Source organism: Pan paniscus, chromosome 5 (assembly GCF_029289425.2).
Source record: "Pan paniscus chromosome 5, NHGRI_mPanPan1-v2.0_pri, whole genome shotgun sequence".
Taxonomy (NCBI): Eukaryota; Metazoa; Chordata; class Mammalia; order Primates; family Hominidae; genus Pan; species Pan paniscus.
In genome coordinates, this window is record NC_073254.2 from 150,033,101 (window position 1) to 150,057,642 (window position 24,542).

The 24,542-nt window shown below is 38.0% G+C and overlaps 1 protein-coding gene across 8 annotated transcripts in view; it reads left to right on the forward strand.

The window, feature by feature from the left end:
• Positions 1 to 24,542, forward strand: part of L3MBTL3 (L3MBTL histone methyl-lysine binding protein 3) — a 123,372-nt gene that overhangs the window by 12,298 nt on the left and 86,532 nt on the right. For 4 of the 8 annotated variants that reach the window (XM_003827644.6, XM_034962852.3, XM_034962850.3 and 1 more), the window contains exons 3-7: positions 12,153 to 12,269; positions 18,758 to 18,869; positions 19,230 to 19,304; positions 20,722 to 20,881; positions 22,333 to 22,465. In XM_003827644.6, the coding sequence (XP_003827692.1) occupies positions 12,168 to 12,269; positions 18,758 to 18,869; positions 19,230 to 19,304; positions 20,722 to 20,881; positions 22,333 to 22,465 (582 nt within the window). In that variant the 5' untranslated portion in view covers positions 12,153 to 12,167. The remainder of the gene's footprint in view (positions 1 to 12,152; positions 12,270 to 18,757; positions 18,870 to 19,229; positions 19,305 to 20,721; positions 20,882 to 22,332; positions 22,466 to 24,542) is intronic. The other 4 variants (XM_003827643.6, XM_057302591.2, XM_055114118.2 and 1 more) reach the window with 1 other exon arrangement.

Genomic DNA, 24,542 nt, shown 5'->3' on the forward strand with positions numbered 1-24,542 from the left:
TCTCATCTGTGAAATGAGGATGATAATGTTTATCAGTCTTAAAAAAGTAGTTATGAGGGTCAAATAGGCTGATATTGATAATATCCTTTAAAATGACAAAGCATTGAAGAAATTATTGTGCCCCACCGTGTTTGTTTCCCTTTCATGTTTGTTAGGCTTATGGGCTTTGTATGATTACCCCATGTGACCTTGTATTTGTGGATACATGAGTCCTTCCATTAATGGCTGTGTATTTCTCTGGTACCATGGAGGTAAAAGAAGGTCATCACAAACTAAATCTGAGAGCTGTAGGGAGGTCTTAGGAGACAGGGGCCATACCTTTCTCAGAATCACTTTCTCAAGTCTGGACTTAAAGGACTTATAAGTCCTGATGACTTTCCCTGGTATTAGACACTATACCAACAAGCAGGTTCAGACTGGGAGCTAGATTAGAAGGTAGCATCCTTATAGTTGAATCCAACTTGAAGATGAATAAACTCTATCCTCTGAAACACTACCTTACTTTCATGCTATTTTCTGAATTTATTTTGTATAGCTCAGTGCCTTGCAAATGAGGGATTCCATGGAACTTGATGTGATGTGATAATAGTGCCAAGGCTAAGTGACTCTGGGAAACTTTGGCTGGGACAGCACTCCACAGATGGTTGCACATCGATGTGCCCTGGACATCTCCCAAAGACGCTAGGGCATTAGACATCTCTTTTCACAAACCCCTTTATCAGGGGACTTGAATAAATGGTCTCGTAAAATTGTGTTTTGGGGAGCAGACTTTGTGGAATGTTGCCCTAGCCTTTAGTCTTGTTTAAGTGCAATCAGACCAGCATGGTGACCATTCATTAGGCTCCTCCAAGGACAGGGTATCCTCTGGAAAGAGGGCCTGAGCTTCAGGTCCAGTACCTTCCCCATGTGACTAAGCCTTCACTGTTACTTCAGGTGTGTTGCTTTATAAAGAAATTGGCCGTCTTTTCTGGTGCCATGTAAATATGAGGAATTATTACTATAAAAATAAATATTACTATTATAGTAATAGTAATACTAATTTTTACTAATAGTAAAAATTACTATTAAAATAAAAATATAACATATCTACTTTTCTTTTTTTTGAGATAGAGCTTCACTCTGTTGCCTAGGCTGGAGTACAGTGATGTGATCATAGCTCACTGAAGCCTGAAACTCCTGGGCTCAAAGCGATCCCACCTGCTCCGCCTCCCGAGTAGCTGAGACCACAAGTGTGCAACACCATGCCTGGCTGATTTTTGCATTTTCTTGTAGGTGTGGGGTCTCACTATGTTGCCCAGGCTGGTCTTGAACTCCTGGCCTCAGGTGATCCTCCGAAAGTGCAGGTGCGAACCACCACACCTGATCATATCTGCTTTTTAGGTAGTGATCTTCACACCTTGTGACAAAGGTTTGAGCACAGATGGCTTACTACCATAGACGTTATTCAAATAAAATGAATTTTTTAAAAAACCTAGAGTAGCGTCTGCTGTTGTGTGTCTGTAGTCCCAGCTGCTCTAGAGGCTGAGGCGGGAGGAGTGTTTGAGCCCGGGTGGTTGAGGCTGTAGTGAGCTATGTTTGTGTTGTTGTACCCCAGCCTGGAAAACAGAGTGAGATCCTGTCTCTATGAATAAATAAGCAAGCCACTGCCTAATTTTTTTTTTAAGGTCACCGAGTGACTTTCATGAATTTGAATAATTGTTAAACCAGATAATTATAACAAGAAGCTAACATTTTATTGACTGGTTTACTATCTGGTAAGTACTATGCTGTGGTATTATCTGGCCTATCTCATCTGTCTTCACCATTACTCAATGAATTTTGAAAAAAGGTTCTGTTATTCTTTACGTTTTACACATGGGGAAATTGAGACTTTAAGAGATCAGGCTGGGCGTGGTGGCTCACACCTGTAATTCCTGCACTTTGGGAGGCCAAGGTGGAAGAATCACGTGAGGCCTGCAGTTTGAGACCACCCTGGGCAACATAGTGAGACCCCCATCTCTACAAAAAATTCAAAACATTAGCCAGCTGTGGTGGTGTGCACCTGTAGTGCTGGCTCCTTGGCAGGCTGAGGTGGTAGGACCACTTGAGCCCAGGAGGTTGAGGCTGCCGTGATCCATGATTGCACCACTGCACTCCAGCATGGGCAACAGAGCAAGACCCTGTCTCAAAAACATGCAAAAAATGAGAGAGTGATTTGTCAGAAGTCATGGAGTGGGTAATTGTCAAACTTTGGAAAGTGATACGAAGAGGAGGAAAAGAAGGAAGTAGTTGAGGGAAGGGTAAGGGATGGAAAGAGGAACTGTAAGAGTAGGGCAAATCTTGAGGATAATCAATGAAGCATTTGGTTTGCGCCTATGAAAGGATGACGGGAGCTGGGTGAGTGGGGTAGGGAGGCTCAAAGCAGTTTTATATGCCACATTCATAAGGTGATTAGCAGTGGGGAGACTCCTTGGAGATGATGTTACTGAAAAATGACGTTTAGGAGTTTTGAGTATGTCATTCTGCACCAAGTTTGACAGTTAACGGTTAGTGACTGAAGATGATTTCTGTAAAGTAAACAAAAAATCATCCTGAGTTGATGGTGTTATATAGTAGGCATCATAGCAACAAGCTGTTGGATTCTACAGTGGAGGCTGGCTTTTCTCATTGCTGTCTTCATCTTCTGCATAGTTGTCATTTTTGTTTGGTTCATAGTAATGATTTTAGGGTTAGTATTCCTGACACACTGTTTACAAAAGATACACTGCCCTTTTAACCAAAAACTGGCAACTTTAGTTCCTTGACACCAGGCGCTGATCTCAGGCCTGTTATCTGAATGACAGAATTTGAATCTGATTCTCAGATGCTGCTTTTAAGGTAATGTCTACCCTCATTTTACAACTACTCTTAACTCATAACCGTAGTATTTCTATACCTTATTTTTGAAAAATGTACTTGTTAACTATGAAGCTGTAAAATGCAGCTCTTAAGAAAAAGCAACTGTAAAATTATTAAAACTATTTAACTGGTCTTGATGAATATTAACTAGCCATTCTTTTAAAGACAATATTTGGAGAACAGTGGTTTGACCAGGAATGGTCGGGCTACAGTCAGTACCCTTTCTCAGTAATCCGAATTTCTTCCCTTATTTGCAGGTGCAGACTTTTGGGTTATAGGCAGGGCCCACTCTTTTGCTTTGTGCTGTGTGCCTCCTAGGTTATGCTGCTTATATCTCAGAGGACTGGTATCTTCCCTTCATCTCAGCCCCAGGCAGCCTCTTTATTTTGAATATGCTGCAGGAACCCAGCTCGTAGGAGTCCCTGCTCCTCACTCTGAGCCTCTGTTTTATCCACTCCTGGCAGATAGGAGCAAAGAAGTTGTAGGAAGGAAAGATTATGAAGGACACACAAACTGTTTATCTCTAGTCAAAATGAGATACAGTAGATTCTTGACATTTGTGAGGTCAATGTCCGCAGCCAGTCACGATTCTCAACTTGAAAAAAAATCATTTTAGCACAGAATTCCTTCCGTAAAATTGCTAAAGTAGAATTGGAAAATTTAAATGATCTCTCTAGACCCCTATCTACTTATCTCACTTGATGACTGATTTTTTTACTGTCTGGAGTACTTATTGAAACAAATTCACACATCTTTTCTACTTATTTCCTTTTGGAGCATTTGGTAGTTTTGTTCACACAATGTGTCTGAGTCATCATTGCATTTGACATTTCAGTCTTTAATTTATCTGAAACTTCTGTTTTGTGGCTAGCCTATCGCTTTCATAAACATCCCCATATTCCCTTCATTCTGTCATCAACACTAGACTCAACTAGCAGTTAATTTTGTTTCATTTCTTAAAAAGAAACAGTTTTTTATCACTTTATTTACAGTGTTCATAGCACTGAGACTAAGCGCTATGACTAAGAGCATGCCTGGGCCTCGGCCAGGCTGGACAACTTGCCCTTGCCCCAGCTTTATGGCATGTGTGATTCAGAATCATGTCTCTGCAAAATGACAAATTACTAAATGTCACAGCAACTTCAGGTGTCACTCAGGAATGGTAGGAACCATAAATACATAGTCTGCGAATGCATACCTGAGTTGTGGAGGAGTGAACCGTACACCTCCTCCTCTCATCCATCTGTTGAGCTCATGAATGTGCATGTATAGTTAACGAGTACTAGTTAAGTTACCAGAGAGCTTTGTGGAAATGGATTTTCCTTCGTGACGTCTATGCTGTAGCTTCAGTTGTTGGCATTAATAACAAATATTTTCATGGGAAGACATGCCTTTTATAATATACACTTTTAAATAAACGTGAAACCGGATTTAAAAACTCATTTTTATTCATTAAAAAAATTATTTAAACATTCAACAGATACAAAAAAGTATACAGAAAGAAGGCTCGCCACCATCAATATATGAGTGGTCTGCTTCCTCATAGGGGTTTTTGAATATAAGATATTAACTAGTTTAATCACCACCTGATGTAAGTGGTACATGGTAGACTGGGGCTGCCAGGGATTTATTTACACGAGAGAGTGAGGAGGTTCATCCAGCAGATAGAATATCTCAAGGGAGAGTCAGGTTTCACAACTTTGGTTTGGAGATGAGGAGTGGTGTAGGAGAGAGATAGGAGGTAATTCTGAGGAAAGTGTCATATGTCATTTAGTCTGTTCTCCAGCCCTTTTGTTGGAGGCTGAGGGAAAGAACATTGCAATAAAAGCAAATTGTTTCACAAAGCAGGGACTTTCAGAGTGCAATACTTTTGCACTAGTGCCAGCAGTAATGGTCTCGGTCTTCAGTAGTCATCAGCTCCTTGACATGACATCCACAGTGGGCAGTGGTAGCAGCATGCTGGGCATCACTGCCTTTGGTTGCAGCCATGGTCAGCCATGACATTACGTATTAGTGGGAATCAGAAGCATTTGGTGGACATCTGAACCCCAAACTTACCTCTTATGACATTAGTAGTGGCTGGAGACCAATAGAAGTTAGAGGAGATGAGGAGGAAAAAGCCGAATCTTGTCTGGTAGCACAGAGGACCCACCAGGGTGTACTTTCAGGATACTTCCTTAGGAAATCTCAGCACCATTTAACAAAAAAAAATTGTGATGGGGTTTTCTGCAGAAGGAGAAATACTGTTTGTGACTTGCATTGTGACTCTCTTACCTACCTGTTTTGTGTGCGTGTGTGTGTGGCCTGTGGAATACAGGTGGATTGTGGTGTAGCACCAGGTGATACCTACAAGAACAAAACACAAGAGCATTTCTAAGTACTGAAAAAATTTACCGAGTCTCAGGAACACGAATTGTTGAAGGGAAAGGACTTTGTATGTTTGTATGCAAGTATACACATTTACAGAGGGTGACAACAAGGGAGGAAGACTTGGGGTGACTTAGAAGCAGCTTTTCTTAAAATAATATTGGTTCCTGGCTGTTCTGCCTCATTAATAGATGGTGGAAAAACAATCTGTTGTAGCCATTCAGTCTTCTTGTAATAATGAAAGTACCCATAGGCTTCAAAATTAGATGATGGGAGAGACAACATAGTAAATATTTTTATGCTATAATATTGTATTCAGAATCTCTACAAACCTTAGAATGAAAATATGGGTGAAAACTATTTTTACAAAGGTTAGATATATGTTTTGAGGCAGAGTACATTGTGTATCATTAGTACTGTTTCATACAGCAAAGGCATATTCTGAGTATTTCTTAAAACATAGTGAACATTTACTGCAGGTTATGTACAGTACTAGCTTTTAGATATCTGCTACTTTCTATTCCTCCTGTCAGGATTTTGCTGCTGTGAATTTTGTACATATATGGTTTTTAGGTAGGAAAAGACTAAAAATCTGTTTGTGGCGTCTGCATGTCTTACTGACATTTTGTTAGTAAGCATGTACTTTGAAGGTACTTTATCAGATACATGTTGCACTGATGTGGACTTGGTATGTATATTAAGAACTTTGGCCCTAATAAACTAGTTTTGTCATGTTCTGAGGTGTACCATATTCTGGTGAAAGTAGATTTTGCCAGATTTTCAGAGGAGAACAAAACTCTATAAAGATTAAACAATAGTTAACAAAGAAAGCTCACTGTTGGAAACAGTCTGACCTGGGTTCAAATGGTGGCCATGCTACTGGCTGTGGTTTTGGTTGAGTTACCAAATCTTTCTGCACCTCAGTTTCTTCAGTGTAGACTAGAGGGTTGATAAAATCCCTGTTTTTCTGAAAAAGAAATAATTGAAATAATATATGTAAATTGCTACTTTGAATCCTTTTCTGAAAGAAAGAAAGATTGAATCAAACTTACAAAAGTATGTATTGTGCCTGACACTTAGTATCTGGTGAACAAATGCTATTATCAAATGCTATTATATTTATGGAGACTGTAATAACCAGGATAGTCACAGCTGACAATTTTATACTATAAGATAATTTCACTAAATTTCCTTAAAGTATACTTGCCAAAGAAAATAATGGAAATGGTTATCTAGAGATTTTACCAGAAAAAAACAGTAAAACTTTTTTTATTAAAGGATCACTCAGATATTACCAAGTTTATCCACCAGGGGGAAGATATTCTGTCGCTCTACTGTCTATCAAAAAAAAAGTTACCACTCTTAAACATCACTTTATAGGCAGTCGATATCATTGCTGGTTGTTACCTGTTTAGTGAGAGAGAAGTCATACTAAGTCTTAATTCATTTCATATTTCTATTATGGATTAGATTAATTCTTTCTCAGCCCTTTACATCCTAGGTCCTGTTTTGAGGCTGCAATCTTAATGGTAGTGAAATCTGATTTAAAAAGAATTACTTTTAATTGATGCATAATAATTGTACACATTAATGGTACACATGTGATATTTTGATACATGCATATCATGTGTAATGATCCAGTCAAGGTAATTGGGATATCCTTCACTTCAAATACTTATCATTTCATTGCTTTGGGAGTATTCAAAATCCAATCTTCTGACTCTTTTGAAATATACAGTAAATTATTTTTAACTATATTCACCCCCTGTGCTATAGAATACTAGAACTTATTTCTCTTATTTAACTGTAGTTTTATACCAGTTAATCAACCTTTGTCTATTCCCTCCCTCCCGCCCCCTTCCCAGCCTCTAGTAACCACTGTTCTATTTTCTGCTTCTATGAGACTTTTTTAGCTCTCACATATGAATGAGAACATGTGATATTTGTCTTTCTGAGCCTACCTTCTTTTACTTAACATAATGTCCTTCAGGCTTATCCATGCTGTCACAAATGGCAGGATTTCATTCTTTTTTATGGTTGAATATTCCTGTGTGTGTATAAACCACATTTTTAAATCCATTCATCCACTCATGGACACTTAGGTTGATTCCATATCTTGGCTCTCAAGAATAGTGCTGCAATAAACATGGGAGTAGAGATACCTGATATACTGATTTCCTTTCCTTTGGATATGTACCCTGTAGTGGGATCACTGGATCTTATGGTATTTCTATCTTTAATTTTTTTGAGGATCCTCCATACCGTTTTCTATAATGGCCATACTACTCTATATTCCCACTAAGAAGATACAGGAGCTCAACTTTCTCTGCATCCTCACCTGCATTTGTTCTTTTACATTTTTCATAATTGCCATTTTAATTGGGGTGAGATGATATCTCCTTGTGGTTTTAATTTGTATTTGTCTGATGATTAGTGATTCTGAGCATTTTTTTAATGTACCTGTTGGCCATTTGTATGTCCTCTTTTGAGAAATACCTATGTAGATCATTTCCCCATTTTCAAATCGGATTATTTGCTTTTTTGCTGCTGAGTTGTTTGAGCTTCTTATATAATCTGGATATTAATCCCTTGTCAGATGGATAGTTTGGAAATATCTTTTCCCACTTTGTAGGTTTTCTCTTAACTATGTTGATTGTTTCCATTGCTGTGCAGAATCTTTTTAGTTTCATATAATCCCAGTTGTCTATGTTTGCTTTTGTAGCTTGTGCTTTTGAGGTCTGTAAAATCTGATTCTTCTTCAAATTTAGATTGTGTAAGTTTTGAAATGATCAGAAATAGGCTTAATAGCATGTCTAATATTTGATGTTTTCTCTACTTAAGGGGGAAAACAGAAGAAAAAATATTGAAGCATCTAGTAAATTCCAGCAGAAATTAGCTGTAATTAAAAGAAACAGAAGTTTTTTTTTCCTATTAACTATTTAAAAGTGAATGTATATTATATATGTAAGGAGACTGCAATTTTAAAAATCTTGAATTTTTGAACAAAATTTTCAAGCATATACAAAACTAGGATGTAGTAGAATAAACTATCATGGACCCTTCACACGTCTTGACAATTGCCAACACATTGCCAATCTTATTACTTCATCCCCTTATTAATTTAGAGCAAATTTCTCACATTACATCATTTCATCTATTCCTTTCAATTTGTACCTGTAAAATATAAGGAACAACTCCTCTTTTAAAAGTACATGCTGTCATCATTTTGCTTAAAAAAAAGCAACAGTATTTCTTTGATATCATAAAATATCCAATTTGGCATTCATACTTTCCTTCCTAATAATCTTTTGTTTAAATCAGGGTCCACAGATTATCTATGAATTACAATATTGTGATTGGTTGATATGTTTCTTAAATCCCTTTTCATCTAAATTTCATACTTCCTTGCTCATCTTTTTTTTTAGTTTACAGTATTGGCTTTCAGACTTTTTGGTCTCAAGTTCCTTTTCACTTCTAAAAATGATTGAAAGCTCAAAGAGGTATTGTTTTTATAGTTTATATATATATATATTTGCTATATTAGAAATAGTTTAAACTATTTAAAAATAACAGTAAAACCAGTACATGATAGTATATATAAGCATAATTTTTATGAAATATAATCACAGTTTCAAGAAATGCATTTTTTAAACATTTTTGCAAATCTCTTTAATGTCTAATTTAATAGAAGATAGCTGGATATCTGCTTCTGCATTCTTGTTGCATTGGGTTGTTTTGCTTGAAGTATATGAAGAAAATCTGGTTTCATGCATGTATGAGGTTGGAAAAGGAAGGAATATTTTAATAGACTTTTCATTTAATAGTGAACATTCTTAGTTACCACACTAAAACTTGACAGGTGGTGGTAGTTTCTTAAAGATTATTTGCAGTGTGCAGTTTGAAACCTTACCAATGAAACTTATCAATTATGAATCATAATCTGTTACATTAAAATCTGTTGGGGCTAGGTGCAGTGGCTCATGCCTGTAATCCCAGCACTTTGGGAGGCTGAGGCAGGCGGATCACTTGAGGTCAGGAGTTCAAGACCAGCCTGGCCAACATGGTGAAACCCTGTCTCTACTAAAAATGCAAAAAATTAGTCAGGTGTGGTGGTGGGCGCCTATAATCCCCAGCTACTGAGGAGGCTGAGGCAGGAGAATTGCTTGAACCCGGGAGGCGGAGGTTGCAGTGAGCTTAGATCATGCCATTGTACTCTCCAGCCTGGACGACAACAGCGAAACTCTGTCTCAAAAAAAAAAAAAAATAGGCCGGGCGCGGTGGCTCACGCCTGTAATCCCAGCACTTTGGGAGGCCGAGGCGGGCGGATCACGAGGTCAGGAGATCGAGACCATCCTGGCTAACACGGTGAAACCCCGTCTCTACTAAAAATACAAAAAATTAGCCGGGCGTGGTAGCGGGCGCCTGTAGTCCCAGCTACTCGGGAGGCTGAGGCAGGAGAATGGCGTGAACCCGGGAGGCGGAGCCTGCAGTGAGCCGAGATCGCGCCACTGCACTCCAGCCTGGGCGACAGAGCGAGACTCTGTCTCAAAAAAAAAAAAAAAAAAAAAAAAAAAAAAATCTGTTGGTCCATCTTGCACTTTAAATGGATCATTTACCTATGCATAATTTTGTACCATCATGTGTTGGTCATTTTGAAAATTTTGCTTAACCGAGTTAGGCAGATCTCCCAAGTGTTGACATATTTCATTATGAAATATTTTAAACATCACATCCATTACTATCACCACCCATCCACTGCCTTAGAAAAGTCTTTAGCCATCTGGAAGCTGGCAAGCCCATGGTGATGCTTGTAAGTGTTACAAAATCCTGATTTTTCTCTTGAAGGTTCAAATTTAATTGGTAGCTACAAATACTGTTAGTGTTTTCTTTCATTTGACAGGCCCACTTCATTAATTTTTGACAAAATATTTACCAGATATCCAAACCCGAATAAACATAGCTTGTTAAGTGAAAAAGGCATTCCGTTAAAAACCAGGAGCTTGCATCCATGGTACTTTGGCATGTCAAAGTACTTCCCATTTCATCACACAATATTAAAAAGATGTATATTCAGATATCAAGACTTAATAACATTTATTATTTTTACTTCATCAATAATGGTCTTTAGTGAAATTGACATTTATTTACTGTGCATGCATGGTGGGGAAGAATGCAATGGCTGCTACTACAGTTGTTGCCACTGCAGCGGCAATTTTATCCTCTCTTGGTTTTGCGCTATCAGTGCAAATGTCGACACAGTGAAGAAGGCAAAGAATGTGTGAGTATTTTTATGAAAATAGTTGACTTTTTGGACCTTTTGAAAGGGGCTCAGAGACCCTTGAGGAATGCATGCTTTGAGAAATGCTGCTAAAGAATTTCTGGTAATCTGGATTTTCTTCCTTATATCTTTGTGGTATGATTTAACAACAGGCTTTCTTTCTCTGATAGTTCCTATAAATAGACTTGATCAGATTAGGTTTGATTTTGTTTTTTCCTGGCAAGGCTACTTCATAGATGGTGTTGGGTTTGCATTCCTGGCAGCCATTGATGGTTGTTGCCTAGAACCATTAATTTATTAAAGGTTACAAATTATAATATTCTATCATTCCTTCTTCACTTATTAGCTGGAATTCTTTCTAAGGGGAAACTTTATCTGCCCAATGATATGGTTACTCTAACATACAGATCACATTGGAAAGGCAGGATAAATCCGTGTTTCCTTTTCCAAATAGTGAGTTGGTTTTCTTGAATCCTGAGAAGGTGATCAATGAGGTGTTCTTGGTTTATTTGTTTGCTTTGAATGTCATTATGAACTTGTGGATTTCAGTTTATCTGATGTGTTTCAGTTCACTGCAGCTAAAATTAGTAAGGATAGTAAGGATACTACTTTGCCTTTCTTTGGCCAGAAGAAAGGGGCCAGAAGAAGGGGCCTATTCAGGTTGGCTCTTAAATTCTTTGGATATGACTTCTGTTGTCTTTGATAGCTTCTTTGCTTTCTTGTTTGACAAGATGTTTCAGTTTCATCTTGGACATTTCCTGCTATTGAGCAGAAATCAGCTTCTTCTATGGGGAGAATTGTGAGAAATGGTATTTAGACACCACAGTCTGAAGCTAGACTGCTCATTACTGTTGATTGATGATTGTTTCTAGATTCTTTCAGTGGACAAAACTAGAAAATACACATATTTCTAAAGATAAAACACATCATGAATTCATACTGATACCTCCATTCAGATTTAGGACCCATCAATCTTTCATCAGTTGTCTATGATACCAACATAATTACTTATTTGTTTTTCTCATGTTACAAAGACAGCAGTCTTAGAACAACAATGTCAATACCACAACCAATGATGTGATTATGGAAATTTGTTTTCCAATTTTTTTAAAAAATGAAAATTAGAAATTTTATCACAATTTAGGTAGCCAAATTGGTTAACAGAGCCTTTTTATGGGTATTTGCTGTACATTTTGAGACTGTTTTCCTATTTCCTAGAATAACAAATTGGCAGATTATCATTTATCCATACCTACTTTTTTCTAGTGTCTTAAAACAGAAAACAAACTACTTACAGGCAAGGAATTCTATCCATATGGCATTATGACTTTTTGTTTTAAGTGAATATGCCTTGAATAAATGAATTTCTTTTGTTTATGAATAGAAAATGTGTACCATAACACTTTTTAACTAAGACATTTTTATTAATATTTTTTCTCTATACTTTTCCAAGGATCATACTAGGAAAAAAGTGTTAATATTTTTGAAGTAGCTGTTTTTAGATCCAGGGATATGGGATATTGTGGTCAAGAAAATTATGTAATTAAGGGAAACTGAACTAATGAGTACTAAATTAAAAACAGATTTCCATGTGGAATATTTGGTGATATGCCTTCTTTTCCCCTTTCAGGTTAAAAAATAAATCATGACTGAATCTGCCTCTAGCACAAGTGGTCAAGAGTTTGATGTGTTCAGTGTTATGGACTGGAAAGATGGAGTCGGCACGTTACCAGGAAGTGACTTAAAGGTAAACCCTCTTTATTACATACAATTATGTGTGTGTGCATCTGTGCGTATGCTTACTTAAAATTGGATACATATGTGAAATAAAAATTAAAAGCATTAATCATAGTGGTGTAGGTTTTAGATGATGCTTAGACCTCCACAATAAATTTGCAAGACAATTTGAAATGCTGATGGAATGGCAGAGCCTTTGTCACTTGGATAAGGGGAGTAAGGAATGTTTCTGCAGTATGTGCTTATTTCGCAGAAATTGATTTATAGTTTGAAGAAGGATCATCTCAGTTTTGACTCTTACCGTGACAGCCTATAAATGCAGAAATGGCAGACTTAGAAGAGCTATCTTTTTTGATTTTGTAGTAATGGGCTTTGTAACTTTAAGTGAATAGCCACAATCTCTGTGTCCTAGAGTTCTCATTTAAAAACTGGATAATGTTAAAGTATTGAATAAATAGGATTATTCACCTCTCTTAAATTAATTATACTGTAAATATGGATTTTTATATAATGACTTGTTCAAAATCGGGTTCTTCCTGTAAATCCGTCTGCCTTAGTATAGATGAGAACTCTTTGGAGAGCAATACTTCAGTCTGCTGCTTTTGTATAACCTTGCCCTGCCTCCTTTTCCCAGTAACCCCAAACCTATTCCAGGACCACTTCTGTTGTCCCATGAAACATGGTTGCGCAAGCACCGATCTGGGAAACCGACTACCCCCATCTCTCATTTCTAATTTACTTTTGCTCTGATCCTATCTCTGGAACCTTGAACCGGTCTGTGGCCCTTTAGACTTTGTGTTTGCACTTGATCGTTCAGGTATTTGAACTTCACATCTCCCCAACAGGCCATTGCTGGGCTTACCTCTCAAATGTTTGGTATTCTAGGCTGTCTTGAATAGAAATTCTTGCTCCATTATTTAGGCCTCCTGGAATCTAGTCCCTTTTAGTGGCTGCTTGACAAGTATCCTAGCCAAGCCTGCCCTAGCTCATCCTCAGTGGTGAGATTTGGACAATCTGCCTGTCATTGGAAAAATACTTAGATTTTAGTTGGGTTGGGTTTAATTAAGTGTAATGTGCCAACACCTCTGAGTTTAGTTTAACAAAAATGTTGCACTGAGGTTTAGTAGAATCTGGAGAGGAGATTGGGTTTTCAGTTTTAGCTCTGTATGACCTTGAAAAAGCCAGTTAATCTCTTTCGGTCAAGTTTCCTCTGCAGTAAATTAGGAATTAATTGAATGCCAAGCGTTTTGCTTGCGCTAACATTCTGCAAATATTCATCTGGATAAGATATGACAGAGAAAGGTTGCTGAACATTTTTGAGAAAGAAAAACTGTTTCTCAAACTGGTCATGTCAACTACATAATAGCTACCCAAGCTTTGTCAAATTATTTCAATTGCCTAAGTTTTGGAAGCCTTATCTGTAAAATTGAGGACATTAGAATCTATGTGATAAGGTGGTTTTGAGGATTGAAAAAAATAATAGATAGAGAACACTTAACAAATTGTATTTTTTCTGGCTTTGTGACTTACTATGTACAGTGCCATTTTTAATTGCTTTACTCCTTTATTTCCCTTGTGTGTTTTTATCCATTTTCCTCTCAATGGCTTTTTTAAAAAAAACTGTCACGTGGATGATGAAATTTGTAAGTTTTTTTCAGTTAGCTTTTAACAATAGAGTGAAGTTTCCATCCCTAAGAAATCTGTATTGCTTTAAGGTTTTCTAAGCAATGAGTTTTAGAAATTAACCTATTACTTGTATTAAGGTAATCAGGTAATTAAGCCATTTAGTGGGTATTATCATCTGAGTTATTTGATAATGACTTTCAGACCCATTTAATTATCTGGGTAATTGCCATGTATCCAATTCATGTGCTGTAGACAGTTTGATACCTCCCTTAAAAAATAATTTAAATGTCATTTTCTTTTACTTTATGACCCTTTTTATCTGAGATTCAGAGGTGACCCAATTGATTATATCACTGAAGATTTCTAATTCACTTGCTTCCTACTTAAAATCCAAGTTGCTTAAGAAATCTGATTAAGAAATTGATTTTTCACAAAATTAGGATATTAGAAAGAACTTTGAATGAATCATGAAATTTTCTCTCACTTCATTCTTTGCCTATTTTATCCTACCTAGGCTTCTATGTTTCAGTGGGTAGAGGCATCTAGATTTCCTAGGCTAAAGTTAATTCAGTTAATATAGTCAGCAAATCTATAGAAGTCAATTTCTTATCATGGGAACAGGTTTTTGTATGCCTCAATTTTTGCTGTTTTGAAATAACTTTTCCTGTAAAATCCCCATGATTGCTATCCAGTCAAGTTACACCCTTCTTCTTCACATTTTTTAGCAGTTGCCCGAATCTTTTTGGTGAAGTTCAAGCCCCTTAAGTTTACCACAAGAGTTTTTTGGTGGTCTGGCCTCCGCTTTCCTCTCTGGCCATGTCTCATTTCACTCCCACTGCCACTCTTGTTTTCTACCCAGCCCAAACCACTAGTTGAAGCCTTCACACGCTGGGCCCTTGTTACTGTTCCCTGTTGCTGGAATCCCTTCTCCACACTGGGCTATCGCATGCTTATATAAACAGAGCACAGACATCTCTGGGTGCAGTAGGGGAAAGAATAGAGAACGTACTCTCTGCTGAACACTCTACCTGCATCTTTTTATTTAATTCTTTTATTTTACCCTTTTTAAGATAGTTTTTGTCTCGTCAGTTTACAGATGGGGAAATGGAGGCCTGGAGTAGTTAATTCACTTGTTTAGGTCAGTTACTGGCAGGGGTCTCAAAACCAGGCTTTTCTGATATTTAAAATGGATTATCTTACACCTGCTATACTGCTGTCTAAAGAGAGAAAACACCTTCATATCAAAAGAGATGCAAGGAAAATTTTACAGGAATTTAGAAGAGGTAAAAATTTATTTCAGCTGGAGGGATCAGGAAGGCTTTGAAAAGCAGATGTCATTTGAGCTTCAGGTGCCTGGAAATATGTAGGAGTCTCCATGAATACTTTAGGGAGGAAGGGAAGGAGAAGGGCTTCCAGAAGAGGGAGTAGCTTAAGAAGGTACAGAGTGTTAAGGGAGAAACAGCAAGTGTCCACTGACATTCTTGAAAATATTATAGTCATTAAAACACTTTTGCCTAAGCAAGCTTTGGAAACTTTACCAATGCCTAGTTTGTCCTTTTAAAATGCAAATTCGTATTTGTAGATTAATGTCTCAGCGCCAGCTGTAAGAACAGGGAGGTGACCAAGTGGCAGTGCAGAGGGACATGGTAGGGCTTCCCATACCTGAGCAGTTTCCCTACCTGAACTTCTAATGATGTCTGAAATTTACAGAGAATTATTCCTCTGGGTCATAATGTCTTTCGGAGTCTCTTAGTAAAATGCAGATACACTCCTGAGAGGACAGCATCTTATCTAGTAAGAATAATTGCTAGTTAGCCAAGAGCAAGACCCTGCCTGCAGTAGCAGGCAGAGACCCAACAGTAAAATTCACCGCACTCTTAATACACGGTTTTTGCCTTGGCTTTGATTAATGTTGAAAACAATTTAGTTATCAAACATCTTTGCCCTTAAAACACACTGGTAAGTCGATTCAAATCTCAGCATTGAAGGTAATAAAATGAAAATAACCTCAACAGTGTCTTCTAATGATTTATTATTAAATCAGACAAATATAGGCAAAAGATCCTTTGACTCTACAATCAAAAATAAAAAAGAGAGTTGAATCAATTAAAGGTAGTTCAAGCCAAACAAAACATGTGCAGTCCCTTATATATTTCAGGCATAATTGTTTTCTGATTGACCTGGATATATCCACATGCAGAAAAAGTTAGCAGATGTGTTTTGTTTGCTTAATATTAAATCCCTTTTGTAAAGTTTATAATTTTGACTTTCTTGTTTGTAGAGTGGAGCCACGTGGCAAGTTTTTATACATATTTTAGCTCTCTAGGTTAAAAGAACTAATGATTTAAAGAAATATAAACAAAGGTGAAGTTTCCATCTTTCCAAAACCATTTGTAAAAGCATCACTAATTTCAGAACCTGGGTGTTTTATTGGAAAACATAGTGTTAGGAAATGTATCAGTCTTTCTGGAATTCTGTCTGTAGGACTTCAGTAATGTTAGCAGGACCTATCAACCTTTGTGGTCTAACATTTTCTATCATAGCAATGTTGTGGAAGACACAGTAAGCCCAAATTGAGAAATCAGAGAAAAATTTGATCCCTGTATGTTTTTGCATATGACAGAATATTTTGAAAATGTTTTGAGGTATTTAATTTTTGAGATAAGCAACTTTGATAAGAGCAGGTATTCTTTATTTTTTTTTCAGGCTTATAGTATGCCTTGAAAACTATGAATCTTGTCCCCAGAAAGCTGTATATGCACATATCATAATTTTGCATATATTTTATGGGATTAATCAACCCTCAAAGTCCATCTGTGGATCTCTGGCTTACAAGAGTGAACTGTGCCCCGAAGTGACATTGCATCTTTACTTTGTACTTAGACTGTAGGTCAGTTACTGGCAATACATTTTAGGAGAAAGAAAAGCTGACTGGGATTGAAGGTTGCATCGTGGGAATCTTTCCTTTTAACTTTGAAAGTATTTGAACCTGAAGCTTCTAGGTGTCATAGTTCTGAGTTCTGACTTGGAGATTTCACTCAGTGGTGTTTTCTTTCTCAGTCTTTGAAATGGAGGGTGGTTTGCTGTTTTACAGCAATTTGAAAACTTAAGCCATGGGAGACTTTCTGTTTAATGTAAATGTTTGATGCTATTTCTTACATTTTGTATTTGTCAAATAAGCATAAATTAACATCAGTGACATACGATAAAAGTAAAATTACCTGAAGTGCATTGTCAAGCTTGTGCCTATTGTTTTTGAATTTTAATTCAAATTGATTTTTTATCACATTCTTTAATATCATTAATTAATAATTATCATGGTAGCTTGTTTTTTCTGCTCTTGCCCAGCAGATGGTACTGTCAGCCTTATTTTGAAATATTCTGTCTTCAAAGTGATCATTAAAAACATTTTTTAAAGATTTCTTTTTCTAAAAGTAAAGTTATTTTTAGCTCTTTTCCTTCTAAATAAACTTTTACCTCTTCCTACATTGACATTTTGGTATACACACTTGGTATAGTACTCACATATTACCTGGGAACTGGTATCTGGAATACATAGTAGGGAGAAGACATTCTCACATTCCTTAACCATTTCCACACGTTTAGTCTAGAAACCATTTAATAATTGTGGACTATGCATAGAACATTGTTTAAGGTGCTGTTTTCACCTGATAGAAAGAATAATTATTGATACTTTTTGTTGAAGAGTTTTCCAACTTGCAGTTTAGAATGTAGTTTAGTAAAATAAATAATTCTATTGGTGTGTTGACTAAATCGATTTTTTTGGATTGGCAAATGGAGGGCCTTGCTTAAATACTCATAATTTGCTCATAATTTCTGTGAAAGATCTGAAACATCTTACTATCCTTTTGAATTTTGAGCTTTCTAGCTTTTTCATCACCTGCTAAAATTAGTGGGTCCCTAATGTTATTCTGTTTTATGGAAAAACAGAAGGAATACAGAAAACTGCTTGAAACCCATGAATGTGTGAGTAAACCTCACTGTTTCAGAGAGAACAAGGTCTCCACACGTAGGTAAGCCTTCAACACACACACACAGTACAACCAGGTTGTTGTAGAAACATACTTTATTTGAAGTGTGCTGTCAGGTGAAAGGAAATTTTCAGTATTTGGAATGGCATGTCCATGAAATCAAGATGCTGTTGCTTTTTAGTGATAAAATCGGCATGTAGCTAGTAGACTACTTGTTCAGGTCCCAGAGAAATTTCCAGTTATTTTAGAGGGCTACAAGTGAAGATAATGCAGAATTCTAAAGAGCAGTGAAAGAAAGAGGAAATGTGGCACTGGGGTCATGTGGTTCAGGCTTCAGCCTTCTGTGCTCACTTCTTGGATTGTAAGGAGAAGGATGTTCAGGCCATTATTTCTGGCATAGGGATATTCCTTCTCTCTGAACTGGGTGAGCTTGGGCAAGACAAGTTGATTCCTGGGAAAAGAGTAATTCTCCTTTTACTAAACGTGATTTTTAAATAAAAAATACGACGTAAGAAAAAATAAGTCTTAGTTAAAACACACACACACACACACACACACACACACACACACACACACAAAGTGTGTTTGAAATGATAGCCTATCAAGTAAGCTGCCAGCTCTATAGGACAAGGCAGAGCAGGGTCATTGGTATCCTTCAACAGACCTTGCTGCTTTGTTCTGTTCTCCTTCTTTGAATTCCAAAATTAGTAAAATGCAAAGGTCTTAGTATTGGTGGGAGGTGTATCAGGATATAATTGTCTAAATTAACTTTTACCATGTAATTAATTTGCTTGAAGACTATATGTGTCAGCCATTAAATAATTAATGACTTTCCTGAGCACTTTTTAAATTTTGCCTCTTTCTGCTGTGTTGTTGCTAGTTTCGGGTAAATGAGTTTGGAGCCCTGGAAGTTATTACAGATGAGAATGAGATGGAAAATGTTAAAAAAGCAACTGCTACCACCACTTGGATGGTACCAACTGCTCAAGAAGGTAAGGATGGGTCATCTGCATTTTATTTCTTGCTTTTGAAAGATTTGAAATAAGAATATCTAAAGTTTTATAATAGGCTGGAACTTTGAAGGCCCCGGGTAATTTTTGTGCCTCATGTTGTTAGGTAAATTTCTATAATGAAACTGATAGGAGCCAGCATTTATATTTTAAAATAACTATAAACTGTCTTCTTTCCTAATGCCAGATCTGTAGTAGCACAAGGTTAGTTGGAAATTAAGTAAATCCATGTTGTAGCCTACACAGGTGATTTAGCCAAAAGCCTGCCACTTTTTTTCTCATCTACTCCGATGGTTGTAACTAACACCTATATGCTGATGACTCCTAAATCTACATCTCCAGCCCCGACCTCTCCCCCGAGCTCCAGGCCCGTATTTCCACCTGCCTACTGGACATCTCCACCTGGATGTCCCACAGGTACCTCAAACTCCACATGTCTGAAATGCAATTCATTTTCTATTTCTTTCTCCCCTCCCCACAAACCTGCTCTTTCTTCCCTAACCCATATTTCAGTTGACAATAGCACCATCCACCCAGTGGACAAGCAAGAAACATAAGAGTCATCCTGAATTTGTTCTTCCCATCCCCATATCCTGTTACTTATACCTCTTGATTTTTATTTCCTAATATGTCTCAGATCTGGCCTTTTCTATCTATCATCTTTGCCACAGCCTTAATGTAGGCTCTTCTCAATTCTCATCTGAACTATTGCAGATGTCACTCTACTTCTAATTTTACCCCCTTCCAATTGGTCCTGCACCTTGAAGCCAGAGGAACTTAACGTAGATTGCTTATCTGACACTTCACTGATTTCTCATTGCCTTTTTAGCAGAACATACAAAGATCTGGGTGCCTGCACCTACCTGCTCGCTTTGTCTCCTCAGGCTCTGTTTCCTTCTTTGTATGTTGTGTTCTGGCAGTGCCAGCAGCACAGAATTACGTGTAATTTTCCCAACACATCATGTGGTTTCATGCTTTCTTGCCTTTACTCATACTGCTTTTTCTGGCTCAAATGCCATTTCTCTCTTTGTCCAGTTGGTAAATTCCTCTTTGGCCTTCAAAACCCTGTTGAGGCTTTCTATCAGAAAATCCTTCTCTGACCTTACCCCAGGCTGAATGAATCACTTCTTCTGTACTACTTCTGGACCTTGTTTATGCCTCTAGTATTGCATGTATCACATTTTATTATAAATACTGGTTTTCTTGCCTCTCTTTTCTTCTAGACTGTGAGCTCTCTTGGGCAAGGTCTCTACTGTCATTATTAATGTCTAGAATAAATTGGTGCCTAATAACTGTTGGCTGAATGAATGATTAGCCTAACAATTCAGGCAAAAGGAAATGCAAGTTTCTACACAATTTGGATAGCTATGAGTCAGGAAATGTACTACATTGAAAGCGTAATAGATGAGATGTTGATTTAGCCAATTAAGTAAAACAAAATCATTCATCAAAAGATTATAAATGTGAAATAAAAGAAGATCCTTTGAAATTTTCTGAAAGATACAAATATAGAAGAAGTTTCTATAGATCCATATATGCGTCTTCTGAATTTAGTGACTAGTGAAATTTTCTTCATTTTACTTTGAACTCTGTAGAAAAAGCCTTGGGCAAGCTTTTATCCTTTCTGCAGAATATTTTTTCATTATTTGAATGACTTGAGTGATTTTTACAGAGCCCATACCCCCCAAAACACTATCATTTGATCATTCATTCATTCAGCAAACACTATTCTTTATTGTGTTGCTAACAAAATTATTAGAAGAAAAAGTTTGATTGTATTTTAGAATGTCTTCTGTCATGGTTGTAATTTGCATTTCTTCTTTTCATCTTCTAGTCTTTTCAGAGAAGACTGGGATGCCTTTCAGGTTGAAGGATCCAGTGAAAGTAGAAGGGCTTCAGTTCTGTGAGAACTGTTGTCAGTATGGCAACGTAGATGAGTGTCTTTCTGGAGGAAACTATTGCAGCCAGAATTGTGCTCGGCACATCAAAGATAAGTAGGTTTTTGCCCCATTCCATCTATAAATTGAGTTTTAGATTCCAAAGTCACGTTGCCTGAGAATATAGAAGTTTTATGCTCTCGGACATTGATCACCTATTGATACCTTTTTCCCAGAGACTTTTCCTTTAGGGCCACATGGGCCCTAACCCCTATATGGGACCTGGTGACGTCTGTCATGCCTGGTCTGAGTTGTATTACTAATATTCTGCCTGCAAAACAGCCTCTGCCTCTGCCTTCAGTCTTCCATTTCCATTCATTTGATTGTCTTCAGCTAAGAGTATTTAGTTTTTTCTGGGCTATATACACATTTCGATGACACTGACATTTATAGAAACATAGTTTTGTTTATATTTTGGGAATTCTTAGGTAACTCGGTTAAAACTCCACCTATGGCATAAAGCTTCCACTGATTCGTAATCAGCTGAGTGGAAGTGGCCATAGGGAAGAGTGTAGTGAGTTGGGTCACTGATGATCTCAAGGTGTGGACTGATGATTATGAGACAGAGGCATCAGCTGTAACTGGTAGTGGTGTGTGACCTTCCCATTTGGGGACAGTCTGACAAAGTTCAGCTTATCACCAAGAAGGTGTTTTTCTTGCATATCATTGTATACTACAAAGAAATGACTGGACATTTATATTTTAGTGGCATTTCCCATGTATTTTAATCAGCACAGGCTTGGGAAATGTTTTATTTTTCTTTTTTTTTTTTTTTGAGATGAAGTCTTGTTCTGTCGCCAGGCTGGAGTGCAGTGGCGCGATCTTGGCTCACTGCAACCTCCACATTCCCAGGTTCAAGCAATTCACCTGCCTCAGCCTCCCGAGTAGCTGGGACTACAGGCGCACGCCACCACACCCAGCTAGTTTTTTCTATTTTAGTAGAGACGGGGTTTCACCATGTTAGCCAGGATGGTCTCAATATCCTGACCTCATGATCCGCCTGCCTCAGCCTCCCGAAATGCTGGGATTAAAGGTGTGAGCCACTGTGCCCAACTGGAACTGTCTTGTTTTTCTTGGATAACTGATGTTTCACAATGTTACACTTAGCCTTTTTTCAATTGGATTTGTCATTCTTAATAACTGCTAGATCCTTGTTTGACCCTGAAAACAAATATCTCTAAATAATCAATTCTTTTATTAGTATAGATGGTAGATGTGACAGACAAATAACTTGTTAGAACCTATTTCATACATATTGCTGGCCCCCTTTTGAAATTAATATATAAGGTAATTTTCATTTTCTGCCCTGACAGACAGATGTCATATGTAATAGTTGTTTTCAGTGTTCCTGATATATGATATTCTCATGCCTACAGATTTCTCCTGGTAGTTAAAGATTTTTCCTTTGCAGGGTGATTTTTTTTTAATGATTGTTGCATTGATAATCAACAGTAGATGTTTGATAGGTATTGTCTCTTGTCACTATTTTGGGTTTATAAACACAACAGAGATCAGAAGGAAGAAAGGGACGTAGAAGAAGACAATGAGGAAGAAGATCCTAAGTGTAGTCGGAAGAAAAAACCGAAATTATCTCTGAAAGCTGACCCCAAGGAGGATGGAGAAGAGAGAGATGATGAAATGGTGAGTGCCTCTGCCTGACACCAGGAGCACAGGGATGCATCTTTAGTGGGTAGCATCACAGTCACAAGCACTGCTCTGGAGCCCACTGAGTTCAAATGTGGGTTCCAGGACTATCTGTGTTAGTGTCAGTAAGTTACATATCCTCTGTGTGCCTTGCTGTCCCGATCTCAAAATGGGAATCATAAACAATAGTATCCTTCTCTCAGGGTGAAAAAGTGGGATGTCCTGAAATTTAGTGCTAGGGTGAAAGGGAACATTTAAAAACCTTCAGTCTTGTAGATGAATCTTAAATTCCTCTTGACAACACAATGCCAATCTCATTTCATTAAATTGCAGACAGATCTCATAAAACTATCTGAGTGGGCCGGGCGTGGTGGCTCATGCCTGTAATCCCAGCACTTTGGGAGGCTGAGGCCGGCAGATCACGAGGTCAGGAGATCGAGACCATCCTGGCTAACCCAGTGAAACCCCTTCTTTACTAAAAATACAAAAAATTAGGTAGGCGTGGTGGCAGGCTCCTGTAGTCCCAGCTACTTGGGAGGCTGAGGCAGGAGAATGGCGTGAACCTGGGAGGCGGAGCTTGCAATGAGCTGAGATTGCACCACTGCACTCCAGCCTGGGCGACAGAGCGAGACTGTGTCTCAAAAAAAAAACAAAAAAAACTATCTGAGTGGTTAAAAAATGGCACACAGGTATCAGGTATATTTGGGGAAAAGCCATTCAAAATGTGTGAATTAAAACATAAATATCATATTCCTAAAGGCATCTATTAATGGTTTTATAGGAAAAGGGAACTTTGAGATCTGGAAGTGTTTCCGTTGAGATCGGTATTGTACAACTGTTACTTGGGAGTCACTGTTCTAGGAGCTGAGAATACAGTGATGCGTAAGACAAATAGATGACATAGAGTCTCTCCTGGCAGAGACACTGCATTCTTGTTTAGGGGGTATTTAATCTACAAACAAAATGAACAGGAGAAATGTCACCTCGTGATAAGTGCTACGTTGAGAATTAAAATAGGGCATTAGGATTGGCTGACTACTTTAGGTTGGGTTGTCAGGGAGCCCTCTCAAAGACGATGGCATGAACAGTGTGATCTGATGAATGAAGAGGAGTCAGCTATGTGAAGTTGAGAGTGAGGCGTCTTCTGGGTAGTAGAACTTCCAGAGGAAACTCCTTAAGGTAAGAACTTGCACAGCATGTTTTGTTCGAGGAAATAAAAGGAAGTCTGGTCACTGGTTTAGGAGAGGGTGGAGTAAGATGAAGTTGAAGAGGTACGTGGGGTCCAGGGCATGTAGGGTTTTATGGTAAAGAAGAGTCGAGGGTGTTCATTGTATTCTGAGTGTCAGGGGAAGCCTCTGGAAAGTTAAGACAAGGGAATGCTTTGATATGATGTATGTTTTAAATGACCACTGTAGCCCTGAGTGGAATCAGGGAAACCAGTTAGGAGTTTATTGCAGTAGACAACGTAAGAAGGCTGAAGATGATGGAAGTCCGTGGATTTGGGAATCAATGTTAGAGGTAGGGTTGTCAGAGTGTGTGGGGAAAAGAGAAAAATCGGGGATAAAGCTTAGAACTTTGGCTTTAACAATTGGCTGGATAATCCTGTCTCTTACTGAGAATGGGAAGATGAGGGTGGAGTGCAGAACACAGGGTCCTTTGGCCATGATGGGTTTGAGATGCTGATTAACCATCCAGGTGAAGATCCCAAGTAGGCATTTGTCTACAGCCACATGGAGTCAGGGAGAGGAAGCTGAGGATGTGGATTGGGAGTATCTGGCCTATATAAGATGACCTTGAAAACCCAGGGAAAGGGACTAGAAAGAGTAGAGAAGGGAACTGGATTGGAGTAGACATCAGCAGAGTACACAAAGAGGGGCCAGTAAGGCGTGAGGAAAATCAGAGCGGAGTGGTCACGCAGCTGAGAGCAGAAAGTGTTTCAAGGAGCGGGGAGCGGTGTCCATGCCCTTCCAACTGGTAACACATGGATACGGTCTTATTTTGTAATAACCTCAGGCCAAAAGCAACACAGTTTTCAGATGAACTATATTCTTACTTTCCTTAAAAGTTACAAAGT